The sequence below is a fragment of the Molothrus ater genome, chromosome 12 (genome assembly GCF_012460135.2).
Source record: "Molothrus ater isolate BHLD 08-10-18 breed brown headed cowbird chromosome 12, BPBGC_Mater_1.1, whole genome shotgun sequence".
Classification (NCBI taxonomy): domain Eukaryota; kingdom Metazoa; phylum Chordata; class Aves; order Passeriformes; family Icteridae; genus Molothrus; species Molothrus ater.
In genome coordinates this window covers 14412159-14431158 of record NC_050489.2, presented here as the reverse complement: position 1 = coordinate 14431158, position 19000 = coordinate 14412159, and the positions used below count along the sequence as shown (strand labels likewise).

At 52.6% G+C, this 19000-nt stretch overlaps 1 protein-coding gene across 1 annotated transcript; it reads right to left on the bottom strand.

Moving 5' to 3' along the window:
- Positions 1 to 2206: 2206 nt before the first annotated feature.
- On the bottom strand, positions 2207 to 9643 carry LOC118691415 (mucin-5AC-like). Its single transcript, XM_036390580.2, has 3 exons — positions 9445 to 9643; positions 6403 to 6550; positions 2207 to 5774 (listed from the first exon to the last, which is right to left on the bottom strand). Exons 1-3 carry the CDS (start codon positions 9506 to 9508, stop codon positions 4688 to 4690), a joined length of 1299 nt encoding a protein of 432 aa, XP_036246473.1. The 5' UTR covers positions 9509 to 9643; the 3' UTR covers positions 2207 to 4687.
- Between the last annotated feature and the right edge of the window lie 9357 nt (positions 9644 to 19000).

The window sequence follows — 19000 nt, the reverse complement described above, 5'->3', positions numbered from 1 at the left end:
GGTCAGAGTCAGCAAGATGACATCACATCCCTCCTTGGAGGGTGACCTCACTTATATCTGTCTTCTTCTTTTTTAAATTGTTTGGTTTGTGGCAGAATTCCAGAGTGAATTCTGAAGGCTCAAGAAATGAACCTTCCTCCATCACCTGTGACAGTCACCAAAGAGGTCCCAACAACCTCTGTGGTACCCAGGGGGACTCCAGCAACAAGAGCAGCCCTTGCAGTGACACAACAGGGACACAATTCTCATAAGAGGGGAGATCAAGCAAACACAAAGCCCAGCAGGGCCATGGCTGTTCACCCTGTTTGTCCTGCCTTGCTGAGCCAGCAGGGTGAAGGTGCTGGTGGCACCAGAGGCTGCACAAGCACGAGAGCTCTTGCACAGCATTCCACAGGGAAGAAACCACGCTGAGGCCTGTGATCAATCCCAGCCCAAACCACAGAGGATGGAGGTGGCACCTTCTCTTCTTCACTTCACACTGCCCTGGGAATAGTCAGAGTTTGGAGGAGATGATGGCAGAGGTGTGTCCCTGGCAGGTCCAACCTGCAGGGAGCAGAGGGAGGGACAAGCCAGCAGCCAAGGGTGGCCCCAGCACAGGCAGGTGACAGCCCCCAGCGTCTGAGCATGGGGCTCAGAGCCTCCAGCAGTGGCCCCAGGCACACCAAGGTCAGGAACCAAATCCAGAATCCATTTGGGGGAATTTTCTCAGCAGTAACAGGACATGGGGACAGGGACAGAGCTCCATCCAGCCCAGGTACCTCCAGCAGAGCCCCAAGGGCTGTGCAAGGGGCTGATCAGAGCCAGGACATCAGAGCAGCACTCACAGCACAGCAGGGACTCAAACCTGAGTTAGATGGGGCTCCTGAGGCTTGGGCAGAGGACTGGGAGGTGTTGTGGGGGTGAACCCACCCACGGATGAGGCTGGTCAGGATGATTATGGCCAATTAGTGCCCTCAAGGCCTGATGTTTGATGGATCCTGTGGGGACACTGAGCCTGTGAGGAGACCCAGGGATTTCTCCTTCTCACAAGGTCAATCTAAACAGCTGCTAATGACATGGTGGAGATGTTGTGGAGCTGGAAATGAAACATGAGGGTTAGTAAGGGCTGAGAGAGCCCTTCATGACCATGGACCCATCTCCTGGGGGCTGTGGGGAAGCATCAAGGCAGGACATGCACCTTTCACACCAGGTGCAGAATGCACCTCTCATCCCCCTGAGCAGAACAGACGTGGCATTATTTATCCCCTGGAGCAACCTCCACCCCTGAGGCACCCGTGGAGCTCCAGGGGAAGGGGTGTGGAGGGACACCCTTGGCACAAGGGCCTTCCCTGCACAGCCAGACACTAACACCAGCAAAGCCAGGGGGTGTGTGCCACCCACAGCCCATGGGCACCCAAAATCTCCAGAGAAGCAGCCCCAAGAGCCCTGCTGGGGCCAGCTCTGACTGGGGAAAATGACTGGAAATGACTCATCCTGTCAGGCCTGGCTGGATTGGATCACCCCCTCCTTCCTCCTGCTCTGTCCACAGGAGAGGGGAAATGAAATTGAAAAAACAAAAGTGCTTTCATTTCTTTAGAGTTTCATTATCCCCAAATGACCTTCCTGGCCTGGTGACTCAGCTGCAGGAAATTTTCATTGACTTCTGCATCTACCTGGAAGGGCACAGGACTGAGAAATGGCTGGGATGAGAGCTCCTGAAATGTAGGGAAGGTGCTCATCCCTCCTGCTCCTGACAGCTCCTCACTCCAGGCAAACCCCTGAGAACTCACTCTTGCATTGAGCTGCTCTTCCCAGCTCTCCAGCACCAGAGCAGCACACAAGGGCAGCCCAAGCCCTGGCTGGGTGGGAGAGGTCCTGTCTCAGCTCTTGCCCTCTTGCCTCCTTACAGAACAGACCTGGAGCATGGTGTTTGTTGTCTCTGAGCTGCTGTTTGACCTTAGCTTTGCTTAAACAATGCCAAAGCCCAGTTTTCTCTATTGCCTTAGTAAGATGGGAGACAAACTCCCTGTGAGGAAATATATTTCCTGCAGATATCTGCAAGATCAAACCCTAAAGCAGATGGAGCAATAGCCTGGCCACATCCAGCTGTGCCAGCTCTGCCATCTCTTGGTGATGCTGGGATGCTTTCCACAGTGCTCAGTCATAGGTGATCATCTCTGCAGGGACCAGGCTTGGAAACCCAGCCCAAGGCTCAATCTCCTGAGGGTGAAAGTTTTTAACATAATGACTTTATTACTTTTATTTCTATAAAAATGTACAGCTCATATCTCATGCACACACTCAATATACAAACAAACTGTAGCTTTAACAGTCACTGTGCTCTACAGCAAGTGGTACTTTAACCCCCAGAAATGGGTGACACCCACAGGCTCCATCCTCCCTCCCTCCCAGACTGCAGAGAGGAGCAGCAGTGTCCCCCTGTCCCCTGTGAGAGTGCCAGCACCCTGCCTGCAGGCAGCCAAGGGACAGGAGAGGGGCAGGGAGTGCACAAGGACAGGGCCAGCCTGGAGGAGCAGCTGCTCCTGATGAGTTCCAGAGGGATCACAGCAGCTGGGAGCAGGGTGCTGCCAAGGACTGGGGGGCTCCAAGTGGTCTGGTGGTGCACATCCATCTCCCCAGCCCTTCACATGCAGCACACAAGTGTCCACTCTGCTTGCTGAAGGGCCTGGGCAGTGCTCCAGCCCCCATGGACATGCTCAGGCCATCTCAGACCAGCAACAAAACAGACAAGGCACAGTGTTTGCCAGGGCTGCCACAAATGTCTCGACTCCAAGCACCTCAGACAGGACATTACATACATTCAAAAAGCTATAAAACCTTTTTTACAAAAATAACATTTCTAGTGTTTCATATAAAAATAATGCCACAACACATCACCTCATGAGCTCCAGCTGTGCACAGGTGGGGTGCACAGGGACGTGGCACTGGCAGGGCCAGATTTACCCCCCAGGAAAATCAACCCCAACCAGGGTTCCACAGCTGAGCTGCTGCAAGAGGAAGGATTTCACTCCAAATCAATCATTGAAATAGATCTGATTGCATCCTGTGCTTGCAAAGGAGAGGAATCCCTCAAGCCAACAAACTGCAGAAGTGAGGGATGTGTGATGGCAGACAGCAAGCACAGCTGTGGTGTGTCCTCTCCCCCTGCAGGGCAGGAGGGATGCCCTGAACATGCAATCTGACAGATCTAACAGGCCACACTCCTCAAGATCTGCTTTACAGCTGGCCCATCATTTTTGATCATCTTGCTTGTTATTTTCTTGCTTTTCCCTTGCTGATCTTGCTTTTATTTTCTGCATGCATATTTGTACTTAGGGATCTAATCCCCTGAGGTTGGTTGGGATCTGACCCTTGATATGTATCTACTAACAAAGCATCATGTCATGAAGACCTTTGCACACTCCAGCAGAATTCATCCTGGAGTCAAAATTTAATAAGGGCTTTCAAGACTTGACCACGCATAAAACATAAGACTTATGTACAGCACTGTCAGGATGTGTTAAAATCAATTTGGGGTTTAAAAAAGCCTGGTTCTTTAAGAGTGCTTTCATAGCCTGGTGATCAGTGCTATCCAAAATGGAAAAACTGAAATGTGGCTGAAGCATAGGACCATGAACAGGCATTTTGTGCTTTTTTTTTTTTTTTTTGTGGATCAGCAAATGTGCTTATTTCTAGAGAGAAAATGGGATCAAAAGAATGTCTGCTGTGGTAATTTTTTCATGACTACATCCAGAATTGCCTTTAGCTCCACATTTCCTGGGTTTTGTGCTTGTAGAGAAGAGCAAAAATGTTCCAATGATAACACAGGAATAGCAAAATTATTGGGTGGCTTCTTGATTTCTCCTATTTCTGAAGATTCATCAGCATTTTCCTGCCCTGGTGATGGATGCAGCTGGGCACAAGGTGCATCAGCTGGCAGAAGGGATTTATTGCATTGATTTGCCAAGAACCAGCTCTCAGAATTCATCTGCAAGAAGAAATACCCAGAGCTGCTAAAAGGAAGGGCTTGATTTCAAGGAGGAGACAGAGTGTGGATTGCCAGCTTCTCTGAATAGAAAATCTGTAGCACTGACCTTCTCCCCTGATCAGATGCAGTGTTGGTCAACTGTTTCTGAAAAGCTGGGCTACCCCTCATGCCTCTAGCAAGAGAAAAGGATGAGAGTAAATTCCATCAGCCCAGGGAGAGCCAGCACCCAGCTGGCCACCAGCTCCAGTCTTGGTCTGACAGAGCAGAGACCTGAAGTGCAAAGAAAGAAGCAGCAGAGAGTTTAAGTGCAAATTGTGTGGGTTTGGTGCTAAGATTGCTCCAGGTGGCTGAGCCCAAGTCCAGCAGTGTAGGTGGGTGAGTGGCTTCTTGCCTGGGCCATGATGAACCTCAGAAAAATTCCCAAGAGTGACTTGGAAAATCAGCTGGCAAAGAGCCAGCAACAGCAAGAGAACAGCCACAGCCTTTGTATGGAACAGTGACAGTAGAAAAGAAGGGTCTCCTTTATTTCCAAACACTGTGACTGGTCAATGATGAAGTAGATGTATTATTGGGCATTCTGCTCTACCAAAAAATCAGTTTTCTTTGTGATTTTTATTCCCAGGCTTGCTTCCTGAACTGGTCACCAGTTCAGCATGAACAGCTTTTCTGGAGCAACACTCATACACAGTTGGGGCCAGAAATGTCCATGCCATGAAGCATTCATATTACTTCCATTGGATAGACATTGTCTTGATGTCCTGCCTGCTGGTAGAGCAAGCCCTGCACCATTTCTCTTGATGTTTCTTCTGGTTTGACTCCAAATTTCAGATACAACCATACAAGAGCAACACTGCTAACCATCAGTCCACATACCACAGAAACTGGGGTGACAAAGTGCATTTGAGATTTTGACAGGAAGGTGGGCAGGGGCAGATTGTTTGGCTTGACTGTGATCATCTGCATTCTGGCTTGGCTTGACATTGCCTGGTGAGTAAAAACTCCTGTGTCTGAAGGCTCTTGCTTCCCTACAGGCAATGAATGAGCAAATGCTGTTGTCCCTGCAGAGGGACCAACAGCCCTGTTGGTATGGACAGAAGCAGCTTTGTCTATGGCAGTGGTGGAGCTCAGAGTAGACACTGAAGTAGTTTGTGGTGCTGTCTCTGTGACTGTTGTGCTCTTCGTACTGTCCCAGTTGGAGGGGAGATCTGTCCCAGAACTGCTGGAAGCAGTGTCTGGTGTGTTGGCTCTGGCTCCTGTAGGGTCCAGGGATCCATTGGTAGCAAGTACAGGTTGGATTGATCCTCTGGCAGCAGCCATCAGGTCTGAATTGGACTTAGGAGAAGCTGTGTGTTGGCCAGTGGGGCGTGGGGTGGGCTGCCTGGAGCCCAGGCCTGCTGCCACAGTTGCTGAAGATGCAGAACTTGAGGGCTCTCCCTTGGCTTCTGGAGTGACCCCAGGGTGCACAGCCTCCTCCTGTGTCACGGGGCTGGGTCCTGCAGGGAGCTGGGGGGGCTCCTGCCTGCCCGGGGGGGGCTTGCTGGACACCTCTGTGGTGGCAGCAGGAGCATGTACTCTCTCCCTGAGAGTTGTTCCAGCCCCTTGGAAGAAACCAGCTGGAGCAGTGGCTTGAGATGGAGGCAGTTCTGGAAGACCAACATGTCTCTCAATGCTGCCGGGCTCTTCTGCTGAGGTGACATCACGTGGTGGCATCACTGTGGCATCTTTCCTTTTCAGTTTGTCTTTGATCTCCTTCACCCAGCTTTCATTTGAATCTACACAAATCTCCTTATCCTTCATAGTAACAAATCTGAAAATATAAAGGGATCACTCAATGAATAAAGAAAACACTGGTTCAGGTGATCAGAGCTGTGGGGAAGGTGTGTAGATACAAACACCAAGTGTTGTTTGGATGATTCATTTCAGGAAAGGCAGGCAGGTTCCTCTGATATCTGACTGAATGAGCATCAGCTGAACATGACTCATGGATGAAGGGTTTTCCCCTAATAAGTTTTTCACTTTCAAAAGCATTGTCCTGCTTGGACACAGAAAGCTGCACAGGCACCAGCTGCCCCGGGGCACACAAACATAAAGGAAAAACTCTCAGGTTTACTGGGTGTTGTGAGACTTCCCAAGGTCAACCCAGCAGCTTCACTTTGGAGCCACCCCCTGGGCTGCAATAAAATGGTGTCAATGGTGCATAAACCACAGCATAAGCACAAAACAGCAATTATCCCAAAGGAAAGAAATGGAGCTTTTCTCATTTCCAGACAAGCTCACAAGTCTGACTCTGTCTTCAGACAAAATATCTGCTTTCAGAGGAACACGTGAGCTCTCCCCCCCTGCCATTCCTCTGCCCTGTCCTGCCCAGTATGTCCCTCAGTCCCTTTCCCCACCCATTTAACCCTGATCCCACTTGGAAGAGGGGCAGCACTTACATGGTGCATTCTGGGCAGCACTTACATGCAGCATTCTGTCTGCATGTGGAGTCGAGCTCGTAGTACCTCCTGATCAGCCTCTCTGGTATAAACTTCTTTGACACTTCTACGCACGTGTTTGAACACCTCACATGTGCTCTGGGTTGCCCTGAAATAAAAATTTCACCTCATTAAGTGTTAGTTTTTTATCAGGGCCTCTATAAACCAGCACTGTTTCATTTCTCCCTTCTCCAGGGAAGAGTCCAAAGCTTGCCACAAAAGTTTCCAATCCCTGCTGAACTGAGATGAAGATAAATCCTGATGAACACAAAGCCAAATTTGCTTGTAGTCCCCACACATGCAATAAGATACCCATAAAACTGAGGGGAAAAAAGCACTGTGAAGACTGTGGGACAGTATTTCAGCTTGTCCTGTAGGAAGTGCAAGCCCCTGGACGTGCAGTTCCTTCCCCTGTGGCTACCAGGAGGACTGGTCTCAGCACAATACCCAGAAAATACATTTCTTCATCCCCCAAAGACCTGCAGCAACCCTCACCAGCAGGCAGGGTGCTCTGCTCTCTCCTTATCAGTCTTATCTCTTCCTCCTGCAGGACCTCCCCTCCAGGTGAGCATCCTGCCTCTCAGCTCCCACGGTCTCTGAGCATCACCTGGGCTCAGAGAAAGGGTGCAGGGCAAGAACTTTTTGGGAATGATGCTTCACTCCCACAGGTATCTCAGCAGCCCAGCTTCCCAAACACATCTTTTCAACTCCACCAGAAAATACAGTTTTCAGTTTGCAATGTGTAAAAATAAACCCCTTCTTAATCCCTTCAAGGGGCAAGGGCAGTCACACCACTGGGGCCATTCATGCCTGCATCCACCTCCAGCCTCACAAAACAGGCACTTGCACAACACATCCTGACAACTTGCTCCTGACATCCCTGGGGGCAGGATTTACAAAAACAATCCCTGATTTATCTGGAGCCTCTGTAAAGAAAGGAACTGGCATCTGGTTTCAATCAGGCTGTCTCTTACAAAATGTTGCCCCTGATTCCCAAGGGAATGTGGCAAATTTTATGCAGTTCAGTTAGAATGATTCAGGTACCAAGTACAAGAATGAGCATCAATGCAAGAGCACTCTGAATCATTTGAATAATTTACTGAGGAAATGATTGCAAAGAAATCCCAAGCAAACACTCCTGTGGCCCCTCTACAGAAGCCCATTTCCAACTCTCAGTCAAGTCAAGTTAAAGCAAAACTCTTTTTTCACACAATAATGTATTCTGTGGCATTTTAGGGTCAAGAATTCCCTGCTGGGAGTTCAGGGTGGCTGACTTGCCAATCAACTCTCATTGGCCAGAGGATATTCAGCTGGTGGCCTCCACTTCCAGAGCACGGTTCAACAAAACAGGCACAGTGACAAGCGGGCCACACCGTCCCGTGCATGGTGGGGAGCAGTCCCTGTTCCTTAGAGAACCAAATCTGCTCCTTTGAGAACCCTGAACTGATTTTACAATTATTGGCACCAATGCAAACGGTTTCCATTTGGCTGAGGTGCTGGTAGGTTTCTCCCAGAGTGGAGGAGCTTGGAAAGCACCTTCCCAGGACAGAGGGGTGCCACAGGAGCATGGAGCCTTCCTCTGGGCCACACACCCCACTTCTCTGAGCTGCATCTGACTCTTTGCCAAAAGGATCTGGGAGTTTCTCCGCCCAGGACCTCTGCTCTTAGGAACCATTGGCACCTAATTTTCAGCACAGTTCCTCCAAAGGAGCTCCTCCAGGGAGCTCCACCCAGGCCTTGAGCAGGGCCAGCACTGTTTCCTCATTTGGGGGACAGGGTGAGCAGAGTCAGGCAGTGCCAGGCAGGCAGGGGGTTCCCAGGGCAGGGTAAGCTGCCTGCTGTCCCTCCCTGGTGTCCCTGCCTGGTGTCCCTGCTGTCCACCTTTCTCGGCCCAGCGCTGCAGAACCTGCCCGGAGGTGTGCGGAGGGAGGAGCTCCATCCCCTGCTGCCCGTGCCATCCTCACTGCTCCCGTCTGCTGGCAGCAGGACACGGATTTCAGGGGCTCTTTGGGAATAATCACCCCTCGGCGCCGGGCACAGTCCAGCCTTGCCTGCGGTGCTGGGAGCTTGCGGGACAGCTCAGCACGGCCCTGCTGAAGGGTGGCGAGCACTGACCGGTGCCACAGCCACGGCAGCGAGCCCGGCCCCGGCAGAGCCGGCCCAGCACGGCCCGGAGCCCGCAGAGATCTCTATCCGAACAGGAGAGCGGCTCCCCTCACACACAGCCCGCAGGGATCTCTGTCCTGAGGGCAGGAGAGGCTCCCCTCACACACAGCCCGCAGGGATCTCTGTCCTGAGGGCAGGAGAGGCTCCCCTCGCACACAGCCCGCAGGGATCTCTGTCCTGAGGGCAGGAGAGGCTCCCCTCACACACAGCCCGCAGGGATCTCTGTCCTGAGGGCAGGAGAGGCTCCCCTCGCACACAGCCCGCAGGGATCTCTGTCCTGAGGGCAGGAGAGGCTCCCCTCGCACACAGCCCGCAGGGATCTCTATCCGAACAGGAGAGACTCCCCTCGCACACACACACACACACACACTGCAGTGTGTGACAACAGTGACAGTGACACCCCCCTGCCTCACAGGGACGGCAGCACCGGCACCTGCAGCACACGGTGTCGTCTCCTCAGACCCCCACCCACCCTCGGCCAGGCTGCAGCCTTCCTGCCACGTCCCCAGCACGTGAAAAAAGGGGGACGAGAAGCACATTGTGTTTTTTTCCTAACACAGGTTATCGGGAAGTGGCTCCGCCGCTCTCCCCATCTGCCCTCCCGTGTGACAGAAGCCATCTCGGGGCTCTCGGATGTCCCTGCTGCCAGGATTGCGGCCATTTATTGGCTTCCCCCACACGCACCGCTTCCCAAACCCAGCCTGATCCTGCCCTGAGATCCCCTGCATCACTCCCTACAGCCTGATCCAGTGCCACGGCCCCCTTCCCGGCCCCATGGCCATCCCCCCAGCCTGGCTGTCCCTGGGCAGGCTGGGGACGAGCGGAGCTGTGCCTCACCTCCAGCCAGGGTCACCACCAGGCACAGGGCCCACAGCAGCATCTGGAGACAGGCAGTCTTCATGTTCCCGTGGTCGGCAGGAGGAAAGGCAGGCAGGCAGGGATTCCCGGCTGTATTTCCCACTGCCGGCTGCTTATTGCATCCCCCGGAGCTACACAGACGCTGCCGCTCATTCGGGATTGTGAAGCCCCGAGACAGAGCTTTAGTTGTTATTCACGTGTCCAAGGGTGACGCCAGGAGGAGGAGGGAACAGGGAGAGGGCAGGGAATAGCGGCGCTGTGGCGCGGGATGGCTCCTGGAATTCCCCAGATGTACTCACACCAGCTTTTCCCATCGCACACACAGCAGCCCAGACTACTTGGCAAATTATTCAGGCAGGGACTTGCAGTGGTCGGCTGCTCCCACCTCCTCTCCCACCAAAGCATCACTGTCCTTAGTAGGCTGGTAAAGCTCTCCCCACCTCCAACTGCAGCTCCCCGCTGCTCAGTAAGCTCATTAATTACCCAAAATGCCAAAGCAGTTATTCCTTTCCTTTCTTTTTTGGCAGCCATCTTACAACAGCAGTCATTAGGCCAAAAGAGACGGAATTTGCTAATCAGGATCGTGAGTTCATCAGCTGCACTTTGATCTCAGGCCAGGCTGCCTCTAAGGAGCGTCACCAAGGGAGGGGATGAGGGATGAGCAGGGACCCGGTGGCTCTGCAGGCAGCTCCTGTGCCCTGGCCGTGCTATCTGCAGTGTGTGCTTGCTAGGACAGCCTGATTTTCCATGAACACGGGGGCTCAGACATCGGGGTATTGCTGCTGCTGGGAGCAGGAGAGCCCCAGCTCTGCAGGGACCAGGCTGTGTCAGGACTTCCAGTGCCAGCCCCTGTGGCAGGTCAGGAGCGGATGTACCAGCACTGCAGCCACATCCTGCACCTTTTCTTTCTCTTTCATCTCCAGTTCCAGGAGCCAGAACAGTTTTCCCCTAACAATTCCCTCAACTGAGAGATGAAGATAAGCTCCAGACTGAGTCTGTGACTGCCTCAGAAAATAAATATTTTTGGCTGAAGTTTTCTTAGGCTGGTGGAAATCTGGCATCTCTGTGCAGTGGGAAATTCCAACGGTTCTAGTTGGGATTTTCATTTTCAAGAGAGAAAATCCCCAGGTTTCCATATATTGCATTTGGTGAAAATCCCAGCCTGCAACTTCAGTAGTTTTTGTTGTATTGTATTAGAAGAAAAAGGCCATTTCAAGGAAACGAAATAAAAATTAAGGCTTGAAATAGTCTGTTTAATTTAGTGAGAACAGAACATGCTGAGTTTGTTGGGATGTTTTCTGGCCCTTCCCCAAATGGTGTTTTCTCAAGGTCCACAGGAAACTTTTGTCCCAGGAAATGGCATTGCCTGGAGCCATTGGGCACCTCGGCTGCTGGAAGTGATGGCACAACCTACATGTGTTCACATCCCCCCTGAAGGAACAGGTCCCGCCTTTTCTGCAAAGGGTTTGCTGCCAGAGATAGGTAAAACTGAGGAAGGGCTCTGACATTCAGCTAAGTGGGAGTGCTTTGTTTGCCAAAGGCATGACTTGCCATAGGTGTTGTTGTTTTAAGGCAAAAACTGCTCTCTGGCTGCTGCTGCTCCTCTGCAGGTTGGGCTCGAGGTCTTTTACCTGGCAGAGAACTCCTCTAGGTCACTTTAGACATCTCCATTTGCTCCCTGTGAGCTCAGCAGCTGGACTTGGAGGTGACATCTGCACAAGGAAATTCCACAGCAGAAGTGTGGAGGGCAGCTGCAGCCTCAGTGGCTTTGTGGGACACCACGAGCCACCAAGGGCTGGCAGCAGCGAGGGCCTAAGCCACCACCAAGCCCTGCATTTCCCACCAAAAGCAGGACACAGAGGGACAGCAACTGCCTCCAATGAGAGCAGGCAACTCCAGTGAGCAGTGACAAAGCTGGGCTGCAGCTGGCAGAAAACTGGCATCATCACTGCCAACCCACTTCCCATCCCATCCCATCACATCCCATCCCAATCTGCTCCTCCACACCAGACCCTCACTGAACCTCTTTGAGGTCTTGCAGCATTGAAGAATCTAAAGTCAGAGGATCTGATATTTCTGATATAACTAGTGGTAAACCACAGACATTGTGTCACTCTGACATGTGGGAATCCTTAAAATCAGAGGGTTTTGGGAAAGCTGAAAAAGGCAGGCTGCTTAGCTCTAATCACAGTTCTGCTGTCTCTGAGGCCTGCCTTCTGCAGCTTTCCCAAAACACACAGTGAAGGATCTCAGGACTTCTCTTCAGATTCAACAAATATTAGCTTCTTTAGTTACAGTAGGAATTGTCTGGGCACTTGGTTTCTCAATTTGATTTAGTTTCACTGTAGTTTCAGGAATAGCAGGTTGTTTTCAGTGCAGATCTGGACTTGTAGATGAAAATGTGATATGGATGAGTGCAAGCAGGCAGGTGAGCTCCTACATGAGCAATCCCAGAAGAATCACAGCATCCAAGTGATGGAGTGAGCAACCCTGCGAGCCAGGGACTTGCAAGCCTTCAGGGAAACAAAGAGCAGAAAAACTGAGTAACTGGGATTCAGGGCCAGCTTATCCCAGCCTGCTCCCATTCCTCCTTGGGAGATTGCTCAAGGCAACCCTTTGCACCCCAAAGAAAAGCAGTAGATAACAGGAATAGGGTTGGGTTTTTTTCCCCTCTGTATGTAACTACAGTAAGGAAACACGGAAAACAGAAAAACATCCACAAACATTCGCCTGTGCTCGTGCCATGGAGTGTGGGCAGAGGGACCACACAGCGGACACTGGGCACCACCAGGGGGTCCTGCAAGCTCTGGGCCTTCCAGCACTGCCCAGGTGTGCCCTCAGCACCCACAAAAGGATGTCACACCAGACAGTTCAGTGTCCGTGCTGGAGGCTGGGATCTCTGCCTCCAGCCCCTGCTCTGCTCTAAAGTCATTCTTGTAGCAGGACAGATGTTCTGCTACCTAAACACTGGTTTTGATGCAGAACAAAAGGAGAACAAGGTCTGCTGGGGACAGTGGTGACAGGCACCAGGCACACTCAGAAGCCTTATCTGATATCACTCCCTTAGCTTTGATTGCTGCAGCCCTTAGCCAGGAACTCTATTGTTCCAAATCACGTCTACCACAGGTCAAAGTGCCAGATGCTATCTTACCCAGCAGAGACCTGAAAGCAGCTCCAGCATTTCCCACCCGCCAGAGCTGTTCAGAACCAGCTTGAGCTGTGCACAGGGCCAAGGTCCCCACAGGTGGAGGGAATCTGTGACTAATGCCTGAGGAATTGCTCACGAAGGAAAAAGCACCTTGAACCTGCAAAGATTTATATGCAAAACTACATATAAGAAAAGAATGTGGGCTGTGTCCTAAACAAACAGGAAATGGGCCCAGAACACCTCCCACCTCCTACAGGGAGTTTCCCTGCTGGAAGTCTTTGCTGTTTGGTTCTTTGTGAAAGAATTGTTTATTACAGTAGATTTATATTCCTTGAAATAAGGTCAAGACTGAGAATTAAAAGGGAAACTAAGTGAGAGCTGGGAGCCTGTATCTGACTTGAAAGAAAGGTGCCAGAGTGGATCAGATGAGAATGTTGATTTTCCACTTCATGGGAATTTCCACTTCATGGGAAGCATGTTCAGGAGGTCCCCAGGCTCAGGAGCTGGTGACACTAGAGCAGGGCCCGGGAGCAGGTACTGACAGCATCCTTGTCTGCCCAAGGACAGCATTGTCCTCCATCCCAGGGCCTTGCTGGATGGAGGCAGCAGGAACATTCAGTTTTTGGGACAGCCCAGCCAAGGTTGGTGCTGCAAGGGAGACACACTGACACGTGACTCCAGCTCTGGACATAGGATGGGATTCTCTCTCCCCTGACAAAGCTCCCAGCTGCTCATGGCAGCTCATCCTCACACTAACCCACCTCTCCTCAGTGGTGTGGCAGCTCAGTCGCTGCTCTGACACAAATCAACCCACCCAGCCCCTCTCTCCTGGCCAAGGACACCCTTGCCAAACTCAGGAGAAGGTTCCTTAGAGCCAAATGTGGCCTCTAACTTTGGAGATGCCCTTTGGAGAAGCGTCTGTGGTTCATGTAGAGCTCTTGAGCCATTACTGTAATAAGGGAGAGAAATAAATGGCAGGGGATCAAGAAAGGCACCAGATGATTTCGTATTTTCTCACATTTAAGAATGAAGCAGGAAATGAAAAGCAGATGTCTGGATCTGTCTGCAGCCAGTGTCTCCACAGGGGATGGAAAACGCCAATTTTGGAAGTACTGACCATTCTGGGGGTTGTGTTATAAGGGAACTGCTTTATGTAGAAAATGTTTTCAAAAGTAGTAGAGAACATCCCACTAGCTTTCACTTCTCTGAACACAATGGCTTCCTCCTTCTCTGTAAATGAGAACCAATTTGAAGCCCAGCACACAGTGCAAAGTGCTGATACTCTGTGTTTTCCACAGCTACCAGTCAGCATCCCAAGGCAGCCGGGCTGTGGAATGCAGCTCTTCTCTGGCAGCATCACACCCGAGCTAGCAGCGAGCCAGCAAACTGCTGGCTGATCCCAGTGGGACGCTGCAGAGCAAGGTGCACACTTGCAGTGGGAATTGCTGCCTCTCCTTGGCAGCTGGAGCAGTCTGGACTGAGGAAAACTCATCCTGTCCCTGTCCCATGGAGGCTGCCGAGGGCTGCACTGTCTGCTGCAACAAACAAGATTCAAGTTGTTTGAAAATACTGTGTTTAAAGAAACAAACATGGAGCTGTTCAGTGCACACCATGGCTATGCTCTTTCTAAACAGGGAAGGGTCACTTGCCTCCCACAGAGCAAGGCAGCCATGGGAGCAAGCTCCTTCCTAGGAAAGGGGATGGGGAACTCCTGGGAAAGGTGCCTGCATGGCAGAGGTGAAACCTGGGCAGATTTCAGCTGAGGAGGAGGAGGACCATGAAGGGACTGTACCAGAGCAGGCTCCCCTGAACACATCAAGCCCTTGGCTCCTGCCCAAGTCCCTGCAGAGCTGGGAAGACATGCTGATGTCTCAGTCCTTCTGTGTAGCTGCAGGGCCTGAAGGGAACAGTTCCACAAAGCTGGCACGATGGAGGAGAGACAGAGGATCTGTCCCCCCAGCTCTAGGGCCCCAGGGGCAATGTGAAGCTGCTGGAGCACACCCAGACACCGGTGAGATGCTCTGAGGGCTGGAGCACTTCTGCTGTGGAGACAGGCTGAGACAGCTGGGGTTGTTGAGCCTGGAGAAGAGACGGTTCCAGGAACACTTTAGAGCCTTTCCAGTACTAATGGGACTACAAGAGAGCTGGAGAGGAACTTTGGACAAGGGCATGGAATGACAGAACAAGGCAAAATGGCTTCAAACTGATGGAAAGCAGGGTTAGATTAGATATCTGGGATAAGTTCTTCCCTACATGGGTGGCAAGGCCCTGGCACAGATAATCCAGAGAAGCTGTGGCTGGCCCAACCCTGGAATTGTTCAAGGCCAGGTTGGGGCTCTGAGCAATCTGGGATAGTGGAAGGTGTCTCTGCCCATGGCAGGGGGTGTTGGAACAAATGGCATTTAAAGATCCCTTCCAACCCAAACTGTCCTGTGATTCCATGATCCATGGAAGGGCAGTCTCCTGCCACTGCCCTGCAGGTGAGAGTGGCAGCAACAGTGGTCAGGAGGGCAAGACAGAAATCTCCATGTGCCACAGGAGACCACGGCTGCTGTTGGAGCTGGTGCCAGGCCCTCCCTTGGCACAGGGGTGGCTGTGCTCTGCTTTGTCCCAGGGTGATAAAGAGGGCTCTCTCCCCCTTTGCTTCCTGGAAAAAGATTCTTCTGGAGCTTCTGTGGATTGGACAGAAGATGGGGAGCAGCAAAGTGCCATGGCTCTGCTATTTCACCTCTGCCAGAGCCGGAGGCCAGGCCAGTGCCTGCTGCCTTGGCTGTGGGAGAGGATGAAGCATGTGCCTATTTGCAGCAGCCCCACTTACTCCCCCTCTTCCTCCCTCCCATGTCAGCAGGAGCAGCCACTGCCTGTGCAAGGCATCCTTGTGTCCTGGAAGGGTTTTCCTGGCAGGAGCAGCCAGGTCCTGTCCCCAGCCCTTTGCCTGGGGTGCTGCAAGTCCCCATCTGCCACAGAGCCAGCCCCTGGGCCACATGCCATGGCATGCATGCATGCAGCACAATCAGCACCTCTCCACATCCCCTCTTCCCACTTCTCCATCCAGCGTGTCTGCACATGCCGCAGTCTCAAAGAAAGGAGTTTACCAGAATCAGCTCTGTTCCCAGAAACGCTCACCTCTTCCTGTCTCCTCTGGGCAGGAGATGTCTGAGAGCCTTCCAAGAAAGGCTGTGGGAGCTGTTTGACATTAAGCCATGATGGTGGGTGAAGGAGAGACCCCCAAACCTCTCTGCAGTGGAGCCATGAGGCTGATCCCCATCTCCATGGGGGCTGCTGGCACCTGTGAGCCAGCCCCAAAAACAAGGGGGGCTGCCACCTGCAGGGCTGTGACCTGACAGAGTTGACTGTGCTGGGGCACTGGCAGCCCCTGGGCTGAGCTGAGCCCTTCCCTCCCAGCAGGTTTCCTGCAGAATGGGATGTCACAGCCTTCCAGAGTGGAGCTGTCACCCCACTCATTCCAGGGTGACAGACAGGCAGCACACAACAGCCCCAGAGCCTGCACAGCTCCCAGCAGCCAGGAAAGCCAGAAAGCCTTTCCATGGCCCAGCACAATAAAGGACACTCGGGCTGGGTAGAAAAACAAGCCCAGGCAAACATTTCCCTGCCCAGGTTTTTAACCCTTTTCAAGCCTTGCTGGCTCAGCTAAGAGACCAAGGAGTCACCAGACCCCTTCCTGCCCCAGCTTTTCTGCACCCCACCTTGTAAGAACAGGGTGTATCCTCCCCCTCTGGCTCTGCCCAGAGCCTCCACACTCCCATGGGTTTCAGCTGTGACCCCACTGGGGAGCTGCTCCCTCAGCAGTGCATTTAGATGAGCAGCCAGCCTGTTTCCAGGGCAGCATGCTTTTGCCTTAGCCAAGCTTTCTTTTGGAACCATGACAGCATCATGCCTATCTCACTGCCTGATGCATGAGATTCTCAGGCTCCTGACCTGCTGTCGTGACTGTGGGTGTGTTTTTAGGGTCAATGCAGCTGTCCTGTTACCGAAAAGAGCAACAGGTGCCAGACATTAGCATTTTGTTGTTGGCTGGGGATGGTTTAAAAAGAGGGTGCTGTGGTTAAGGGTAAAAGGGATTCCTGCCCTAGGTGGGAATATTGCATATCAACTCAAGGAGGCACCAGGGAAGAACTGAAGAAAGCAGTGATGAGGTATGTCTGGGATTCAAGGTGTTAATTGGGGAACAGTTTCCCTCCCTAGGACAGCACTGATGTCAAGCCAGGGCTATGAGCAAAGGCAGTCCTGTTCATAGCTGTGTGCCAAAACAGAATGAGCTGTCTACACAAAGAGCAGACCTGTCTGTGTCCCTCCTCACTGACCTGGAGCCCAGAGTCCTCCCTCTGTCCCATCCTCCCTGTCCATCCCCAGCCTGTGACTCCTGAGGTTCACCCACTCCAGCCCAGTGGGGTGCAATTTAGGGATCAAGCCACCTGCAAGGAGCAGGACCCCTGAGGCTGCTCTGAGCTGTGACAGGAGCAGAGGCTCTCTCTGGGAGAGGTGCCGGGCAGCGCTGCAGCTGCCCCCGGGAGCCCCCGGCCACCGCCATCCGCCGGGAGGAAAAACCATCGGCAAAGGATGCTCTGCTTCCCCTGGGCACCCACCGGATGGCTCACAAGGAGCAAACACAGCCACGCCTGGCCCTCGGTCAGGTCCTCTGACCCCAGCCCTGATGTGACCCGCTGCGAGGAAGGGACACGCGTCCTTTGTCCTTTCTTCCCTGGAAAGGCCCCCGCGGGCCCCGAGGAGCGCACACCGCGCTCTGCCCCGGGAAGGCTCCGCGGAGCTCCCCGGGCTGGAAGAGCCGCTCCTGCAGGGGACAATGCGGGGACAATGCCATCGTGCGGCCTGCTCCTGCAGGGGACAATGCCATCTGGAAGAGCCGCTCCTGCAGGGGACAATGCCATCGTGCGGCTGGTCCTGCTCCCTCCGTGATGCACCCAGGCCAGCAGCCCAGTGACAGTCACTTTCCTTCTGTTCCCACCAAGAAAACTTGTAAAGTGATAAAGGGCAGTTTGGATATTAACAGAGATTTGGTTAAAAATGTCAGAAAATGGGGTTACAAATGTAATGGAAAAGGTGGGAGATGTTAAGTGCCACCAGGCTCTGACAAGTCTTTTGGGTTGTGGGACTGCACCCACAGCAAAAGGCTGTTTTGTTTCAGGGTCTGTTTGTTTTGGGGTTTTGCTTCTATGAATCTTAACTCAGCCACTAAAATAGGGTCTACTGATGAATCAGAGTGGGGTGGCCTCATGTTCTTCACTTCTGAAGGATACCACAGGCTGGAGACACCAGTGTATCCTTTGGGTCTGCATGAATGGGATTTTGGATTTTCAGAGTTCCATCGTTGCTCCTTCCAGGTGAGCCAGTGGCACAAATGATCCAGGCCAGACATTCTCCACAATGGCTTCTGGATCCCAGGGCAGAGTGGTGGAACATTGTAATTGAAAATTCGTCAGAGAGGCAGAGAAACCTGTAACTGTGAGTACCCACTGTGCCTGGGCCTGAGCTGTGTCAAGGCTGGAAACTCCCATTATGTCCCTCCTCTCTTTGCCCCACATGTTGTCCAGCAGCTCTGTGAGGCTGCAGATCCCCTCCCCAAAGCCAAGTTAAACCAATGTCCAGCTGAATCCATGAGGGTGTGCTGCTCTCCATCCCCTTTGTGTGGCACTAATTCCTTCTGTCAGGCTGGACACTCACCTGTGCTGCCCTCACCAACCTGCCTTGGGCACCTGGCATGTGCAGGGCAGCTCAAACTCTGCCTGGAGCTCTGAGAGACAGGGCTGGTCCCAGCTAGAGCAGGTTCCAAACCAGCTCCTCTGTCCCATCTCCTGTGGGAGCACAGAACCAGCCCAGCAGTGGGGTCAGGGCAATTCCCCCTCCCCACCCACAAACGCCCCTTTGCTGACTGGAGCTCATTGACTGGAGATGTTCTGGTGCTGGGGCTCTGTCAGGAGATCTCTGTGCTCTGGGGAGGGTCTGTGAGGCCAGACAGAGAAAACAAATGCTAATTAAAAAGAGAGCACTGAAGCTTGGACCCATTGCTGTGCACTGCAGCCTTGGCACGGAGCTGCTTTCCTGCCTCCCTGGGCTCACCCAGCAGTGACATCTCCACATGGTGGGCTGTGAGTGCTGTGCAAGGATGGGGTTAGGGGAGTTCTGATAACTCCTCCCCACTCTCTGCAAAGGTCACCAGCTCAATCCAGTGAAACTAAAGAGGAAACAAATGCCCAAAGAGCAGAAATCCCCAAACATGTCACATCAAATCACAGAGAAGCGAATGGGGCAGAGCCACGTGGCTACAGCATGTGCATTCTGCTCTATATCATTAATTTACTGATGTTAAATATTTCAGCAGGTAACTTCCAGGGCTTCCAGAACTGT